The 18896-nt window shown below is 46.7% G+C and overlaps 1 protein-coding gene and 1 long non-coding RNA gene across 3 annotated transcripts in view; one reads left to right on the plus strand and one right to left on the minus strand.

Annotated features, from left to right (window-relative positions):
* The window catches only part of cilp2 (cartilage intermediate layer protein 2), a 45724-nt gene that overhangs the window by 13683 nt on the left and 13145 nt on the right, over positions 1-18896 (plus strand). The window contains exons 3-8 of the mRNA XM_072482317.1: positions 283-552; positions 1119-1301; positions 2228-2386; positions 5523-5837; positions 8635-8743; positions 10092-10240. Of these exons, the coding sequence (XP_072338418.1) occupies positions 283-552; positions 1119-1301; positions 2228-2386; positions 5523-5837; positions 8635-8743; positions 10092-10240 (1185 nt within the window). The remainder of the gene's footprint in view (positions 1-282; positions 553-1118; positions 1302-2227; positions 2387-5522; positions 5838-8634; positions 8744-10091; positions 10241-18896) is intronic.
* The window catches only part of LOC140395010 (uncharacterized), a 35302-nt gene continuing 16647 nt past the window's right edge, over positions 242-18896 (minus strand). The window contains exons 1-3 of one of the 2 annotated variants that reach the window (XR_011936093.1): positions 16408-16465; positions 9435-9664; positions 242-688 (exon numbers count right to left, since the gene is read on the minus strand). This is a non-coding gene — a long non-coding RNA (uncharacterized lncRNA). Of the gene's footprint in view, positions 689-9434; positions 9665-16407; positions 16466-18896 lie in introns of those variants that run through there. The other variant, XR_011936092.1, reaches the window with a different exon arrangement.

Raw genomic sequence — 18896 nt, forward strand, 5'->3', positions numbered from 1 at the left:
AAGATCCTATGGATCTATGTCGAAGCCGAGTTCTCTCGGGTGTCCTGGCCAACATTTATCCCCCAACCAACATCATAGAAACAGATTGTCTGGTCATTATCGCACTGCTAATTGTGGGAGATTGCCCTGTGCAAATTGCTGTCATATTTCTTACAAGTGTCCACACTCCAAAAGTAATTAATTGGCTGTAAAGCACTTTAAGGCATCTGGTGGTGGCGAAAGTGCTGCATAAATGCAGGTCTTTTCTGATTCTAATGATCGGCATCTTTTATTTGGGCACAGAGGTGACAGAATGGACCTCCTGGTTCAACATTGACCACCCTGGCGGGAATGGTGACTTTGAGCGGTTGGAAGCTATCCGCTTCTACTACCGGGAGCGAGTCTGTGCACGGCCAGCATCCATTGAAGCGCGTACGACGGAATGGGTGAAAGCCGACGAAACTGGAGAGGTTGTCCATTACAGTCCAAACAAGGGCTTCTGGTGTATCAACAAGGAGCAGCCAGAGGGCAGGATTTGTTCCAATTACCATATCCGATTCCAATGCCCTATAGGTATGTAGGACCTCTCCTGATCTGGGTGCTCTCACCAACATCCCTCGCTCCATAATTTCTTTCTTCCACTTCTCTTTATTTGCCTGGCTGTTGATTGTAAAATCCCAGCTCCTTCCCTTGGAGATATTTGTTCTCTCTGGAAAAAAAAATGCTACTTTTTAATTCATGATTTGTAAAAGCTGTGCTATGCATAGATGACACTTTGTGCTTGGGGGGGGAGGGTCCTTTATAGCTATGTGCCATGATGGATGTTGTATTTTTATGTATGTCAGAGCAATGCAAAGATGTCACAAGTTTCTGTGTGTAACCAGTTTGATTGAGAGTGCTTTAAAGTGTATATTCCATGCTCTGCTCTGGCTTCTAGCCCTTTGTACTGTTTCCTTATTTTTAAGTCCATACCCAGTCACCACCAATCAAGTGCAATGAGCGTAGATGGTGTACAGACTCACGTTATCAAACGCAAGAGACATTGAACACTACAATGGGGAAACTCGCCATGATACGTGGCTCCTTGTATGGATATGCAAGCGTTTATCTCGTTGTCTCTTTGTGAATTCCATTCTCAGTTCAAGCCTATTGGTCAGACTGGTCAGAATGGAGCTCGTGTTCAGTAACCGCTTGCGGTGGAGCAGGTATCCAAGCTCGACAACGCACCTGCACAAACAACTTGCGTTTCCGTTTTGTCATGCTTCCGAGATGCAAGGGGAAAGCCCTCGAGCGACGTGGGTGTAGCACTCCTCCATGCCTGGGTAAGAGCTAAACACACCATCTGTTTGGAGCATTGTATCGGTGCAGGAGGGAAAGCAAAAAACGCAGTCCTCTGACTAACAGCCCCGTGAGACTCTTAGAAACAAGGACGCCATTCAGTCCCTCACACCTGTTCTGTCATGGCTGTTCTATATTTTAACTCCATCTATCTGCTTTGGTTCCATGTTCTTGAATACCTTTAATTTAAAAAATCAAAGTTTAAAAAATTTCCAATTGACTCCCAGCCTCAATGCCTTTTTTTGATAGGGAGGGGAGGGGCGAGGCAGGTGGAGAAACTACACGACTAACCTTCACACTGGGCAATTGTGACTGCAACAGAGGGAGAATTAAAAATTAGCTTTACCCTGAAGATTTTCTCCTGATTTCTGTACATGTCCACTATACTCTGTGTGAAGAAGTGCTTTCTGACATCAACCCTAGAGTTTGCAGGTGTAAGTGGAGAGAATCAATTAATGCAAAAGGAAATTTGATGGCAACTTGAGGGAAATAAACTTTCGGGGCTACGGGGACAGAGCAGAAGAATGGGACTGACTTGACTGTTCAACAGAAAGTTGGCATGGACTCTATAGGCTGAATAGCCTCTCTCTGGGCTGTAATGACTTGATGACATTCTGATCTTTCTCTCTTCCTTTAGAGTCTCCTTAAAAATGACCTAGTTGACCAAACATTTGGTCACCTTACGTCGCTCATGTGTCAGATTCTGTTTGATAATTCCTCCTGTGAAGCACCTTGAGATATTTTCCTACATTGAAGATGCTATATAAATGCAAGTTGATGTTGCTGCCACATCCCCCTTTACTCCCTGATGTACTTTGTTGTGCAGCCTGCAGTTTTAAAATAGTTTACTCATTCTGCTAACTCCCCCCCCCCCCCCCCCCCTCGTCCCATCCCCCATCTAATTTTCCAGAGGCTAACTGGACAGATTGGGGACGCTGGAGCGAGTGTTCTGTCACGTGTGGGAACGGTCACATTCTGCGCCGCCGAAGCTGCATCCGAACCCCGGAAAGGCGGACCTGTGTCGGACGGACGGTTGAAGTACAAAAGTGTGGCAGGGCACCTTGTACAGGTAAAGAACTTTATACAGAATGAGGTACAGCATAGGGTCTCCTGAGGTCTGACCAGAAAGTGTCTTTCCAATCCTTCAGGATGCCCCGAAGCTCTTTCCAGCCAATTTGAAGTGCCTTTTGAAGTATAGTCACTGTCATCATGTAGGAAATGTGGCAGCAAATCTGTGCACTGCAAGATCCCACAATCAGCAATGAGATAATGAGCAGATAATTCCAACCAATGCAGATCGTCAATCAGCTGACTTAATCTGTGTGTTGCTGTTGCAATGAGGGTTAAATAATAACACTGGATGGGATCTTTTATGTGCATCTGAAAGAATGGATGAGGCCTTGATTTAACATCAAATTTGAATGAGAGTGTAGCATTCTCCCGCATTACTCCACTACAGTATCGGACCAGATTTTGTGCTCAAATCTCTAGATTGGGGGCTTTAACACACCATGTTCTCACTCTGAGGCGAGAGGAAGCTACCACCCGAATTTTCAATCTGCATCCTGGAAATATTCCATTCTCTAAATGCAAAGTACTGCAACCCCTGCCCCTGTCAGCTGGGATTGTGCAGAACCCTCAAAAGCGGGATGTGCGTCACCCCAAGAATTTGGCAACACCTGCCAAAGAATTCCAAGCTGAGGCCTCTTGGTTATAAACCACTCTGCTCCCTCACCGCCCTCCCCAAGGTCAGTGAATTCCTCCTGATGGAGGTGATGAGGGAGATGCAAAGCATGTTCGGCACTGGGAGGAGTTGGAGGCGATTGTGACTGCAGTAGAAAGTCTAAGACAAGAGAGAATTAAAAATGAGTTTTGCCCTGAAGTTTTTCCACTGATTTCTGTACATTTTGTTGAGTTTTTCTTTGTAATCATTAGCAATGGAAACTTAGAAATACATATGAATTCATTTTTCCCCCACAGGTTGTTTGATACTAAAACAAAGGGGGAGGCCGGAAGTCTTCTCAGTGCTGTCAGGATTAGATGCATTTCCAACCAGATCACTGTCAGGAATGAACACCATGTTTATTGTGGAGTTGAATTACTCTGCAATTAGAGTCTGCAATCTACTCCTCCGTCTGAGGTGTAATTTAATTTTAAACAAAGCTGGGCACTTTCACACTCCCTGAAAGTGGTAACACCTTCTTATTTGATTTAACAGGCAGCTGTCTTAATTAAAAGGGGAGGGTTGTCACACAAATACCGTTTGGCAAACCTCTTCTATCAACCTTGGCTCTGCTGTTAGTACACTCTCTCACCTCTGACCCAGAGAGGTCATTGAGTTTGAGCCCCTCTCCAGAGATTTGAGCCCTTTAATCCAGGCTAGCACTCACAGTGCCATTATCAAAAGAGTGCTGCACTGTTAGAGGTCTTTCAGATCCAAAGTTAAACCCTTCTGCCTCCCCGGTGGTTATAAAAGCACACCTAGAGGTGACGCAGTGGTTAGCACTGCTGCCTCACGGAGCCAACGACCCGGGTTCGATCCCGACCCCGGGTCACTGTCCGTGTGGAGTTTGCACATTCTTCCCGTGTCTGCGTGGCTCTCACCCCACAATCCAGATGTGCAGATTAGGTGTATTGGTCACGCTAAATTGCCCCTTAATTGGGAAAAAAAGAATTGGGTACTCTAAATTTAAAAATAAATAAAAGACCCCCTGGTTGTTATTTCATAAAAGAATGGGAGTGTCTAGTGCCCTTCTTAATATTCATCTGAGGAAGGAGCAGTGCTCCAAAAGCTAGTTACTCCAAACAAACCTGTTGGACTTTAACCTGGTGTTGTAAGACATCTTACTGTGCCCAGCCCCGTCCAACCGCGGCATCGTGGCTTCTCAATATTAACCAACCTCACGAAAGAACAGATTATCTGGTCGGTCCCCCATTTCTGTTTGTGGGATCTTGCTGTGCAAATTGGCTGCCCCATTTCTTACAATGGTGACTACGCTTCAAAACGTACTTGGATTGGATTGGATTTGTTTATTGTCACATGTACCAAGGTACAGTGAAAAGTATTTTTCTGCGAGCAGCTCAACAGATCATTAAGTACATGGGAAGAAAAGGGAATAAAAGAAAATACATAATAGGGCAACGCAAGGTATACAATGTAACTACATAAGCACCGGCATCGGATGAAGCATACAGGGTGTAGTGTTAATGAGGTCAGTCCATAAGAGGGTGATTTAGGAGTCTGGTGACAGTGGGGAAGAAGCTGTTTTTAAGTCTGTTCGTGCGTGTTCTCAGACTTCTGTATCTCCTGCCCGATGGAAGAAGTTGGAAGAGTGAGTAAGCCGGGTGGGAGGGGTCTTTGATTATGCTGCCCGCTTTCCCCAGGCAGCGGGAGGTGTAGATGGAGTCAATGGATGGGAGGCAGGTTCGTGTGATGGACTGGGCGGTGTCACGATTCTCTAAAGTTTCTTGCGGTCCTGGGCCGAGCAGTTGCCATACCTACCTAGGCCCACATCCCCACCCTATCCACATAACCCAGTAACCCCACCTAACCTTTTCGGACACTAAGGGGCAATTTATCATAACCAATCCACCTAACCTGCACAGTTTTGGACTGTGGGAGGAAACCGGAGCACCTGGAGGAAACCCTCGCAGACACTGGGCCACTGTGGTCAACGGGGCTCTCAACCATGCCCGACCCATCTCCCACACCTCTGCTCTCCCCCTTACCCTTAACCTGGTGTTATCAGACTTCTCACTGTGCCCACCCCAGTCCAACACCGGCATCTCCACATCATAGCTTCTTAGCCTTGATCACTACCATTTACATTCCCTTTGTCAATCGCCCTCTGGCCCTCTATCCAGACCCACCACTACCCCCCCCCCCCCACCCCCCCACCCCCCCCAACTACAGTATAGATCTGACCCCCTTTCCAGTTCTCTCCAGCTTCGACAAAGAGTCATCCAGACTCAAAACATTAGCTCCCTTCTCACTCTACAAATGCTGTCAGACCAGCTGAGATTGTCAAGTATTTTCTATTTTTGTTATGAGTTTTTAAATGCCTGTTTCCTAAACAGTGATTGTTACGGAGCAACTTACTCAAACCCGATTGTTCGGGAACAAAGTGGGGAGTTTGAGGCTGGTGGGGGTGGGGATGGTGAGGACAGCAATGTTAATAAAACGCAATGGAAATTTTTTCTTGCAGTTTGCCAGCATGTGTGTGCAGTGGGTCATGTGAATGAAGAATGCAACGGTTGCATCTGTGACCAACATGTTTTACTGGGCACAGTCCATTCTGCAGATGGAGTGCCCATAAGCCGCAGTAGGATAGCGACAGAGGATCAGCCGCACATGATATTAACAATGAGTGATGAAAGCGGCGCTTTCAAGATCCCTGGTGTCTGCGCCAACAGCAATGCCCGTGTTTTGATCGAAGGTGCAAAATTCGTCCCCTCTCTATTCCGAGCAGTTCAAAACGGCACCGAGTCGTCAGTGGTTAAGGCGGTTCTCGAGAGAGCTGGTCAGTAACTATCTCAAAAGCTTCATCTCAAATTCGGGCTATCAACCGTTTCGATAACACTGCTCATAGAACTTGAAAGGAAAAGGCGAAGCAATGAGCCATGAGACACATAGCAGCGTGCATCATTGCACGCTCAGCCCCTTGAGATTGCTCCACCATTCAATTACGTCATGTCTGATCTGTACCTCAACTGTATTCACCCACCTTTTCTCCACATTCCTCGATGCCCTTACAATCAATCGACCTCCGTCAATTGACCCCCAACATATGTTTTTTTGTGGAAGAGAAATTTCCAGATTACAGCAGCTCCCTGTATAATCCTGATGATGGATATCTTATTATGCCACACTGTAAAACATTCCGCAGAGTTGAGCTTTAAACAGTGGATGGCGAGTGTGTTTTGGAAAAAGAACCAAAGGGGAAATGAGACAATTATTTTCCATGTCATGAGTTGTGGGTGGTGAAAGCCGAATCAATGACAATACTCAAAACGGATCGAGATTAATACATGCAAAGGAAAATTTAACAATGCTAACGGGAAAGAGAAGGGCAATTGGCATAATTAGGTAGCTCTTTAAGTGCCAGTATAGGCATGATGTACCGAATGGTCTCCTTTATCATTCCATGATTCTGCTTATCGCCCATCCCTATCAACTCAACAGCTGCTGACACGCTCATTGATGCCTATGTTATCTCTAAATTTGACCATTCTTGTCTGGAATCTCGCATTCTGCCTTCGTATATTGAAGTCATTCAAAACTCTGCCTTATCTTCATCAAGTCTCGTTCATCCATCACCCATGTGCTTGTTGACCTGTATTAGCTCCCGATCAAGCAGTAGCTCGATTTTAAAATTCATGTCCTTGTTTTCAAATCAATCCATGCCCCTCCCAATCTCTGGAAATTTCTCAACCATTTCAGGTATTTGCTCATCTAATTCTGGTCTCTTGAGTATCCCCAGTTTTTGATCACTCTGCCATTGGTGACCATGCCTTTAGTTGCCTGGGCTCGAAGCCTTGGAATTCCCTCCCTAAACCTCTCTGACGTTCTTTCCTCTTTTCTGAGAAGCTTCTTAAAACCCACCTCTTTAACCAACCTTTTGGCCATCTGATCTACTTTCTCCCGACATGGCTCAGTCTTGCATTTTGCTTTATAATGACTTCTGTGAAGAACCTTGTGACTTTTTATTACTTGAAAAGCTCTATATAAATGCAAGTTGTTTTGTTGTTATCCAGTTAACCAATGAGAAAACCTACATTCATATTGGGCCTTGATCCCAAAGCCAATTCAGTGATGCTCATGTCTTCAATATGTGGGAACCCTCTCTATTGGGCGGTATTTAAAGTCAAACTTACCTTCAAGTTGAGAGCAGAGGATAGGAACTTCAATCCCGATGGGCCTCAAAGCTTTTGAACAGGCTCAAATCGCCAGTGCCAGAAGAACGGTGTGGAAACCTGGGTCAGGTGATCAGAAACGGAGCACCATAGTAGGGAATTGCCTCAGGCAGGGAAGGGATAGAGGGGACAGAGAGAGGCCCCAAAGTGAGAGTCCTAAAGAGGATTGAGGGGTAGGAAAAGATCCCTGTACAGTTAAAAAAAGAGAGGAGCAGAGAACCAGGCTGCAACAGGAAAAGGGCTGCGGGAAGGAGACATTATAAGTGAAGAGGTCGGGGCGGCATGTGGAGCAGTGGTTAGCACTGGGACTGCGCGTTGAGGACCCGGGTTCGAATCCCAGCCCTGGGTCACTGTCCGTGTGGAGTTTGCACATTATCCCCGTGTCTGCGTGGGTTTCACCCCCACAACCCAAAGATGTGCAGGGTAGGTGGATTGGCCACGCTAAATTGCCCCTTAATTGGAAAAAAGAATAATTGCGTACTCTAAATTAAAAAAATAAATAAGTGAAGAGGTCTGCTGAAGTTAGTCATTCAGCGTTGCAGACCACTAGGGAGATGGTACCCATTTGGAGCAGTCATGTTCTGCTCAGCACAAGCAAAAAGCTAAGGTTGTGCTTGTGAGTTGGTGCTGGAGTGCAGATTGTGGGATCCAGGGGAACGGAATCTGGAGGGATGAGGTTGGAACCCTGTGAGGTGGGCTGTTGTTGAAGCTGCCTGAGTTGGAGCGACCTTAGAGAGAATTTCCAGGTTAAATCTTCCAAGGTGAATATTGGAACCCCCTGTGAGAGAGTTTCAGTGGGATTGGTTGGTCAGTGTTAGACGCCTGGGTGGTTTGTTGAGGAATCTGTCGATTCTATCTTGGTCTCATCGGCATTTATTGTGCAGAGAGGTGTGTTCAACCACAGTTAGTTCACATGTACCTCCCATTTACTCATGCTAGAATGCAAGTTAGATTTTTAAAATTGCTTTGTCTTTCTGACCTTGTATGGTAAGTTTTTATTTTTGTTTATTCAAAACCCATAGACTCTTGTGGCTTTACTCACTTGGTAAGTCTCTTGAATCTCAAATACTGTCTACTTCAATCAAAAAGGTTTTGGGTCTCATCAAAAACTTGAGGGTTTGATCTTGGGCCATAACAAATGTAGACGACTGGGATCTAGTTGTTCACTGCTCAGCATCGCCACCAGACAGATGGTGGCTATTGCAGGTATGACACCCAGTCGAGGGGTGACCCAGGTCACAGTTAAGTGATGGGAAGGGTGTTGCGGGGTGGAGGTCTCAGGAGAGGGGGGATGGGGGAGGGGAATTCAGCAGCAAAGACAGGAGGGTATAATGGATATCATTTTTCTTTATCTTTCACAATTCCGTTCTCGTCTGCCCTCACCATCTTCTCTCTCTTCAACAGTAAATCCCTACATAGTGAAACATCCCGAGACAAAGGTACGGTTTGCAGGTCAGCGCGTATCCTTTTGCTGTAAGGCCACTGGATCCCCACTTCCGCTAAAATATTTCTGGTGAGGTGGATTCTTTTTTAAAAATATATTTTGATTGGTATTTTCCAGTTTTTACAGAGTAACAGCTCAAGTGTACCTGGTATGATTTCTTTTCATTTTTTTGGGGCTGTCCTAAAACTAATTCACTTCCTTCTGCAGCTGCGAGATTTGGATAGAACTGGTATTGATTTTGGGTACCTGATGCTCAACACATGGGCGGCGCAGTAGCACGGTGGGTAGCACTGATGCTTCACAGCGCCAGGGTCCCAGGTTCGATTCCCGGCTTGGGTCACTGTCTGTGCGGAGTCTGCACGTTCTCCCCGTGGTCTGCGTGCGTTTCCTCCAGCTGCTCCCGTTTCCTCCCACAAGAAAGACGTGCTGTTAGGTGAATTGAACATTCTGAATTCTCCCTCTGTGTACCCGAACAGGTGCCGGAGTGTGGCGACGAGGGGATTTTCACAGTAACTTCATTTACAATGTTAATGTAAGCCTACTTGTGACACTAATAAATTATTATCTATGACAAAGTCTGTTTGATCAGTAACCCCTCCACCATCTTAAACATTCACTCGCTTCACTATTGATGCACAGTGGCAGCAGTGTGTACCATCTACAAGATACACTGCAGCGACTCGCCAAGGCTCCTTTGACAGCAGCTTCCAAACCTGCCATCTTGGCGAAAAGGGTAAGGGATGCATGGAATAATCATCACCTGCAAGTTCCCCTCCAACTTACACACCATCTTGATTTGGAACTATGTCTTCATTCCTTCACTGTTGCTGGGTCAAAATCCTGGAACTCTCTCCTGAACAGCACCGTGCGAGTACCTTCATCACATTGACTTTCAAATAGGCAGCTCCCCACCACCTTCTCAAGGGGCAATTAGGATGGGCAACAAATGCTAGCCATGCCAGTGATTTCCACATCATAGGGTTGGCAAACCTGCAGGGTTGCAAGCAATCCAGGGTAAGAATCAGAGTTGCAGTAAATACAATTATTTTTAAACTTTCTTTGAATACTTTTGTTGCGTTGATCACCTAACAAGGAAGAACCTCTTTGCTTTCGACTGGTTGTGGGAACGTTGGGGCTCTGCAAAGATGGACATGTTAGCTGAGCAATGGCAGGAGTGCGAGTAGGTGGGGCAGTAGGAGATGGGAGTTCATAAAAGGAAGTGTCCGGAAATATCTGCAGCTGGAGTTAGCAACACGAATCCCTCAATCCAATAGGCATAATCCTCACAGTCTCTTATCCAAATGGTTGGGTCTCTTTTGCGTTATAGAGCACAGTGGATTTGATCATTGTTCGTATTCTAACATTGCCAGGTTTTCCTTACCCCAATGTCTACCATTGGTCTTTGATTTTTGTCCAGGTATCACAATGGGACACTGTTGGACGCAAAGAATGAAGAAACACTACTGCTAAAGGAGTTGAAGTATTGGCAGGGAGGAGAATACCAGTGCAAAGTTACCAATGGCTTTGGCTCCATCAAATCGGTTCCTGCAACACTCACAGTTCTAGGTAAGTGATCAAGTGTCTAACTAACTGAATATTAATTCCTGTTACACACAATCACTCCTGTTATATACATGCATGCTCTGGCACAGTATGGATAGTAGTTACATAATTCCTCTTGCCTCTTTTCTCTCCTCCTTGCATGAATGTGTTGACTCCTGCTGGTTCCGCAACCACTAACAGCCTTGGAGTTCCTTGTACGAGTGGCCATTTGACCTGTCCGGGCTTAGGTAGTGAGTGTCATTGGGCTATTTAACTATAGTAAGGAGCGGGTGAGGGCAGGGGGGCGGGGTGCACACATAAGTATTGTGGTGTGGGCAGTTTTAAATGGGTATGTGAATCAATCTATGGGAAGCCCAAAGCAAACAGAATGTCCAATAGTTCTTATGCCAATGAGACCATTCCAATTACAATGGTCAGAACTCATTTAAATATTTGAAAGTAGATTCCCCATCGAGGGCTGGCAAGAGTGAAGTGAAGACTGGCTCGGGGTGTGTGGGATGATTAGAACACGGCAATCTAATTTGGAAGTATTTGACAGTTCCTTCACTGTCACTGTGTGAAATTCCTGAAGCACTCTTCCTAACAGGTGTACCTGCACCACAAGGGCTGCAGTGGTTCAAGAAGGCAGTTCAGCATCACCTTCTCCAGGACGATTAGGGATGGGTAATAAATGCTGGTCTAGTCAGCGATGCCCACAGTCCATGAAAGAATAAAAACAAATACTGATTGGTTGAGATGAAGAGAGGTGGGAGGAAACATAAACATTGGGGTGAACCAGTTGGGATGAATAGCTTTTTTCTGTGCTGGTAGACTTCATGTAACTCCATATTTGACACAAGGAGAGCCTCACTCATGAACCATCTTTAAAAATCACAATATCGGGCCATGAGCTCTAATGTCTAATTAGGCTGCTGTTTGCCCTCAGTGAACAGGAGCATAAGTTTACATCAATTTTAATTAATCTAAAATGCCACTGGGTGGGAACAGTGCAAACCCAGGCCTCCAAGTGGACTAGGCAGATTTTAACCCTTCCTGTCTAGCTGGAGTGGGTGGGAAAGGAATTAAAATCAATCCCCACAATGTCGACACACATATGTATTTGCTAGCAAGCATCACTAGATAGCGTTGAGGAGCAGAAAGCCAGGCTCACTACACGAGACCAGCACAGAGGGAGGCGAGCGAACATCAGGTATTGCTAGTTTGTGTAGCTTTGGTTCTGCACTGGTTCTGTCCTGGTCCTGCTGTTACTGTAAATAACATCCTAAGATTGAAGCACTAAATTGGGTAATGCAATAAGGGGCACTAAACACATTCTTCACGCAATTGACTTCACATTCTATTACTGGAAGGATTTTTCTCCACTGTTCAGACAGCTGTGTGATTAATTTATAAATCGCTGCAGAGATTAGCTCAGACACGGTCTTATTACATTAATGTTTTGTTAATGTAACTTCTGAAAAATAACATGTGCCTGGAATTGTTCCCAGGCTTGGTAATTTACAAAGCTCAGCTCCATTCTATTGAGATGAAGCAGAAAATCATTGACTGATGCAGCACAATGCAGGCCATTCTCCCCTTCATACTTTTTTGACTGTTACTCAAACAACAATAACCTGCATTCATATTGCGCCTTTTAATGTAGCAAAACATCCCAAGGCACCTCACCAAGGAGCATTGTCAGACATAATTTGGCTTGAGTCCAGGACAAGTGACCAAAAGCTTGGTCAAAGAGGTGAGATAAATGGACGGAGAGGTTTAGGGGGAACATTTTGGAGCTTGGGGCTTCGGCAGCTGAAGGCTTGACCGCAAATTCGTAGATTCCCTACACTGCAGAAGGAGGCCATTCGGTACCCTTCCTAGGCCCACACACCCACTCCCATCCCCATAACCCCACCTGACCTTTTTGGACATTAAGGGTCAATTTTATCATGGCCAACCTACCTAACCTGCACATTTTTGGACTGTGGGAGGAAACCAGAGCACCCGGAGGAAACCCACGCACACACGGGGAGAACGTGCAAGCTCTGAATAGACAGTCACCCAAGGCTGGATTTGAACCCAGGTCCCTGGCGCTGTGAGGCAGCAATACTAACCACTGTGCCAACCAAAGGTGAAGCGATTCAAATCAGTGATGGTTAGAATGAGCAGAGATGTTGTAAGGTTGTGAGACTGGAGGAAGTCAGCCAGAAAATTCATTGACTAAAAAAGAAAGTGCTGTTTTATTCAGACCATTTCAATATTGCACTTTTCTTCCCCCCACCTCAACTCCAGGTAGGGGCTCCATTTTGCCTTTCAGCACCTTCCCAAGTAGCCTTTCTTCATTTAAGAGGCTAAAGAAAGTTGGGACGTTAGGATGAGTTTCAATGACCGCCCACCAACTGAACAAGCGATTCACTGGCGGCAATACAAATCTCAGGAATTTTCCAACATTATCCAGACTGAATTTACGAGACCCCGGCCCTTGTTGTGGTTGTATTCAGCCGCACCCCATTGCTATCCCACTTAAATTAAGGGGAAACGAGACTGAAGCATTTCAAACATGGGCCGCCTGTTCCTGGCAGACAGAAGCATTACTGACCCAGCAGGTGTAATACGCTAATGAAGTGGGGAACTCTGAACAGCCTACCACAATCACCTACCAGTCTCGGCTTAGGTTTGGTTCCATGTTGGAGCAATTATGATATATTCCAGTGATTTATCGGGAATGCTGTGGCACAGGGAGATGCATTCCTGGACTTATGGAACATGTGCACATGGAATCATTTGCCTCATTTTTTAATTGTGTTGTGCCAGATGCTCCAACAGGATTCGGGTTGCCACAGTTATACATGTGAATCTCCCAGCTTCAACGTTTTTCTCTCTTCCCAAGTTACTCCTCTTGTCTCCTCTTGGCTCCCACTGGGGTATGGCTTTCTCCACCCTGCCTCTCTTCCACCATTTAAACAAATGAACTGGTTATTGTACTGTTGTTGCGTGTGGGTTGCCGCATTTCTTACAGTACAGCAGCGACCACCCTACAGAAAATAATTTTAATTGTCTGTGAAGTGCCCGAGAACGTCCTTACATAGAACTAACTGCACAGAAACAGACCACTCGGCCAAACCAGTCCAGGGTGATGTATATTCTCCACTTGCGCCTCCTTCCATCCTTCCTCACTGGTCAGCATAACCATCTAATTCCCTTCTCTTCATCTGCTTGGCCTCAGATGTATCTATGCCATTCATCCAAGTCGAGCCCTGTGGTGGCAGGTTCCACCATTCTCAGGGCAAAAAAGGATTCTCCTGAATTCCCTACTGGATTTATATTGATGCCCCCTAGTTTTCAGTCCTAAGGTTGTGAAAGATGTTTAGTAAATGCAAGTTTTTCCTTATTTCAGTTAGAAATCATAGAATCTTAGAATAGGGAGCCTTTAGGATAGGGGGGAGGTCTCTGCAGCGACGGTTTGGGAAGCTTTGAAGGCAGTGGTCAGAGGGGAATTAATCTCGATACGGGCCCACAGAGAAAAGGCGGTACGGGCTGAGAGGGATAGGTTAGTGGAGGAGATATTCCAGGTGGACAGGAGATACTCGGTGGCCCCGGACGCGGGCTACTGAGGGAGCGGCAGAGGTTACAGGCGGAGTTTGGGCTGTTGACTGCAGGGAAAGCGGTGGAACAGTTGAGGAAGGCAAGGGGGGCGATTTATGAGTACGGGGAAAAGGCAAGCAGAATGATAGCGCACCAGCTCAGAAAAAGGGAGGCGGCCAGGGAGATAGGGAGAGTAAAGAGTAGAGGTGGGAATATGGTCCTGGACCCAGTGGGGGTGAATGAGGTGTTTAAGGACTTTTACATTAAATTATACGAGTCGGAACCCCCGGCTGGGGTGGAGGGGATGAGGCAGTTTTTGGATCAGTTGAGGTTTCTGAGGGTAGATGAGGATTTGGTGGAAGGGCTTAGAGCCCCAATTGAGATTGAAGAAATAATCGAGGGTATGCAGTCAGGCAAGGCCCCTGGGCCCGACGGCTACCCGGTGGAATTCCATAAGAGGTTTTCAGAGATATTGAGCCCACTGCGGGTGAGGACATTTAATGAAGCAAGAGAGAAGGGAGTCCTCCCCTCAACAATGTCGCAGGCCTCGATTTCATTGATCCTGAAACGGGAGAAGGATCCGGAGCAATGCAGGTCAGACAGGCCAATTTCGCTACTGAATGTGGACGCCAAACTGCTGGCTAAGATACTGGCCACAAGGATAGAGGACTGTGTCCCGGGGGTGATAGGGGAAGACCAGACAGGATTTGTAAAGGGCAGGTAACTCAAGGCCAATGTTCGAAGGCTTTTAAATGTTATTATGTTGCCCTCAGAAGGAGAGGAGGAGGAGGTGGTGGTAGCGATGGGTGCGGAGATGGCTTTTGATCGGATGGAGTGGAATTACCTGTGGGAGGCACTGGGAAAGTTTGGGTTTGGTGAGGCCTTCATTGATTGGTTGCAGTTGCTCGATCAGGCACCAGTAGCGAGTGTGCGTACGAACCAGCTGAGGTTGGAGCATCTTAAATTACACCGAGGGGCGAGTCAAGGGTGCCCCCTCTCCCTGTTACTGTTTGCTCCGGCCATAGAGCCATTGGCCATGGCGTTAAGACCCTCTAGGAACTGGAAAGGGATGGTTAGGGGTGGGGCGGTGGAGCAACGGGTCTTACTTTGCGCAGATGACCTGCTCTTGTAAATTTCAGACCTGTTGGAGAACCCGTTGGGATGGGGGATGTAGCGTGAATCCTGGGGGAATTTGGCAATTTTTCGGGGTATAAATTGAACATGGGGAAAAGCGAGATGTTCGCGATCCAGGCAAGAGGACAGGAGAAGAGACTGGGACAGCTGCCGCTTAGAATGGTAGGGAAGAGCTTTCGGTATCTGGGAATCCAGGTGGCCCGGGAATGGGAGGCACTGCACAAGTTAAACCTATCCTGGCTGGTAGAACAAATGAAAGGGGACTTTAAGAGATGGGACATGCTCCCGCTATCACTGGCGGGGAGGTTACAGACTGTGAAAATGACAGTCCTCCCCAGATTTCGGTTTGTCTTTCAGTTCCTCCCCACCTTCATCCCAAGGACCTTTTTCAAGAGGGTGAATAAGGTTATTTTGGGCTTTGTGTGGGCGGGTAAAACCCCGCGAGTGTTGCTGGAGCGCAGTCGGGGAGAGGGGTGGTTGGCGCTGCCGAACTTCTGCAATTACTACTGGGCGGCTAATATAGTCATGATTAGGAAGTGGGTAGTGGGGGAGGGGGTCAGTATGGGAGCGGATGGAGGCGGCATCATGCAAAGACAAAAGTTTGGGAGCACTGATAACGGCACTTCTTCCGTTCTTGCCGGCCCGATACTCCACGAGTCCGGTGGTGGTGGCGGCTCTGAGAATCTGGGGGCAGTGGAGGAGATTTCAGAGAGTGGAGGATACGTTGCTTTGGACCCCGATTTATAATAATAATCAGTTTGTACCGGGTAGGCTGGATGGTGGGTTCTGGAGATGGCAGAGGGCAGGAATTAGAAGGATGGGGGATCTATTTATAGATGGGAGCTTCCCCAGCTTGAAAGCCTTGGAGGATAAATTTGAATTGCCAGCAGGGAACGGGTATAGGTATTTGCAGGTGCGAGACTTCTTGAGAAAGCAGGTTGCGGCCTTCCCGCTGCTGCAGCCACGGGGGATACAGGACAGAGTTGTCTCCAGTACCTGGGTGGGAGAGGGGAAGGTATCAGATATTCACCAAGAGCTTTGGGATGCGGCGGAAACCCCGGTGGAGGAGCTTAAGGGCAAGTGGGAGGACGAGTTAGGAGGAGAGATAGTGGCGGGTCTATGGGCAGATGCCCTAAGCAGGGTTAATACATCCTCATCATGTGCCAGGCTTAGCCTGATACAATTCAAGGTAGTCCACCGGGCACACATGACTGTGGCCCGGATGAGCACGTTTTTCGGGATAGAGGACAGGTGTGCGAGGTGCGCGGGAAGCCCAGGAAACCATGTCCACATGTTCTGGGCATGCCCGAAGCTTAGAGGGTTCTGGCAGGGTTTCGCTGAGGCAATGTCCACGGTACTCAAAACACGGGTGGTGCCGAGGTCCACGCCAGGTCACATGACGCTAATTGGAAAACAGAAGGGAATGTCCTAGGAATTTCCTCCCTCAACCAACATCACAAAAAGCAACTTACTTCACTGAACATCTCTTTGTTGCTGTGGGATCTTGCTATGTGAAAAACAGCTGCCCCTGTAAGAACAATAAACCCACTTTATAGAAAAAATCATCGTTGTGATGCATTTTGAGAGACTTCTTTTTCCCCCCCATAAATTTAGTGTACCCAATTCATTTTTTCCAATTAAGGGGCAATTTAGCATGGCCGATCCACCTACCCTGCACATCTTTGCGCTGTGGGGGCGAAACCCACGCAAACACGAGGAGAATGTGCAAGCTCCACACGGACAGTGACCCATAGCCGGGATGGAACCTGGGACCTCAGCGCCGTGAGGCAGCAGGGCTAACCACTGCACCAGCGTGCTGTCCCATTTTGAGAGACTTCTGATTCCAAGTGGAAATGTATAAATCTTCTCCGCCTAATGTGTATTGCAGCACATTTTTGAATGTAGATGTCTGTAAACCCTGAGAAGTGCATCTCAAAGTCAACCTAAAAGAAATCCATCGCCAATTGTGCCAGCAAGAAGCTCTGAGCTGGATTTGTGGATGAACACTGACCAGAAAACTAAATCTGCCGAATCTGAAATTCTCACACCTGTTTGCAATTTCTGTCATAGATTCCTATGTCCGCATTAAGAGAAACATCCCTGCAGCACCATGACAGGCAGGGAAGTGTCATTACAGAGTGACATGTTTACATGGATAATATAGGTACAGGAGAAGGCCAGTCAGCCACCTCCTGCCACTCCGTTAACTCATAACTGATCTCTATCATGGCTCCAATTACTCTATTTGGTTCGGTAATATTTAATACCCAGGCCCCAAAAAAATTCCATCACTCTCTTTTCTGCAATTTTCAGGTTATGCTCTATTGTATAATTTCCATTATAACTGTTTCTGTGCTTTACTTTCTGGATAATATCATTAAATAGTGAATATAAGCACTTAACGGAGGTACAAAAACAAGGACTTTTAATTGAGAGCTAAATTACACCAATGGTAACTGAGAAGTTGATAATGAACCTTCTTGAGCTCTGATAGTGATGTGACAGAACTCTTCGGCTTCCAAGGTCACTTCAGAGGGCCGTTAAGAGCCAAAAACATTCATGCGGGACTGGAATCACATACAATAATAATTCGCATCTATGTAAAATCTTAGGCCGGGACGGTGGCGCAGTGGTTAACACTGCTGCCTGTGGCGCTGAGAACCCGGGTTCGATTCCGGCCCCGGGTCACTGTCTGTGTGGACTTTGCACATTCTCCCCATGTCTGCATGGGTCTCACCCCCACAACTCAAAAGATGTGCAGGGGAACCCCATTGGCCGGCACCAGAAAACAGGTCCGGCGGGACGGAGAATCCCGCCCAAGGTTTTTGCTGGACTGATATCCAATGTCGGTCACTGAGTCCATGTGAAAGAGATTTGGTGCAAGTGAGGAATACGGGGCAGCAGAGTTTTGATCGTATGTATGTATCCTCCTATCCACCTTGAGCTAGCCTTTACAGAGGGTAGAATAATCAAGGGCGGCCAAAAGAGCGTTGGAACAGTGAGAGTTGAGCAGGAATTTCTTCAGCCAAAGGGTGGTAAACCTGGGGAACTCTTTGCCGCAGAATGCTGTAGAGGCCAAATCACTGAGTGTCTTTAAGACAGAGATAGATATGTTCTTGATTAATAAGGGAATCAGAGGTTATGAGAAGGCAGGAGAATGGGGATGAGAAAATATCAGCCATGTTTGAATGGCGGAGCAGACTCGATGGGCCGAGTGGCCTAATTCTGCTCCTATGGCTTATGGTCTAAGTCTAGAAGTAACAAAGACATGGCTGAAGATTTCAGCAGCTCAGACAAGAGTTGAAGTTGGGAGATGTGACAGAGGTGAAAATAGGCAGTCTGAGCGATGAAGTGTACATGTGATCGGAGTGAGATTGGCTGGTTATCTTCCCTAAGTGACATTAATGAACCAGCTATATTTTTAAAACCTGACAGTTTCACGGTCATATGTTATTTCCAGATTTATTTTTAAAAATTGATCTCAAATTCCAAATTGCCAATAATCAAGCCAATAACACAAAAACTGGACTACCGTACCCTACTCCACACTTCACCTCATCAATTCACCCTCCCTACCTCCTCTACCCAATATGTTTCCTCTACCCTTCCTCCCTCCTCTATCCTATTACTATTATCCCTCCATTTGCACTCTACCCAGATCAGCCATGATCTTATTGAATGCAGAACAGGCTCGAGGAGCCAAATAACCGGCTCCTGCTGGTACCCTTGAGCATATTCGTATGTGTGTATCTTCCTTTCCACCTTGAGCCTCCAGCCTTCCTGTATCACTTTCACCTTCATGTTTCCAATGCTGTTGACTCTGAATTCAGCAAGGGCTCTGTTACAGAAACAGGCGCGGGTTGCTTAAACACACGTGACCGCTGACCCTCGACCTCTATTGACACCTGAAGCCATGGACTGAATTCAGTGGCCCCCCTCCTCAAAGAGGCAAGAATATAAA

Source organism: Scyliorhinus torazame, chromosome 18 (assembly GCF_047496885.1).
Source record: "Scyliorhinus torazame isolate Kashiwa2021f chromosome 18, sScyTor2.1, whole genome shotgun sequence".
Lineage (NCBI taxonomy): Eukaryota > Metazoa > Chordata > Chondrichthyes > Carcharhiniformes > Scyliorhinidae > Scyliorhinus > Scyliorhinus torazame.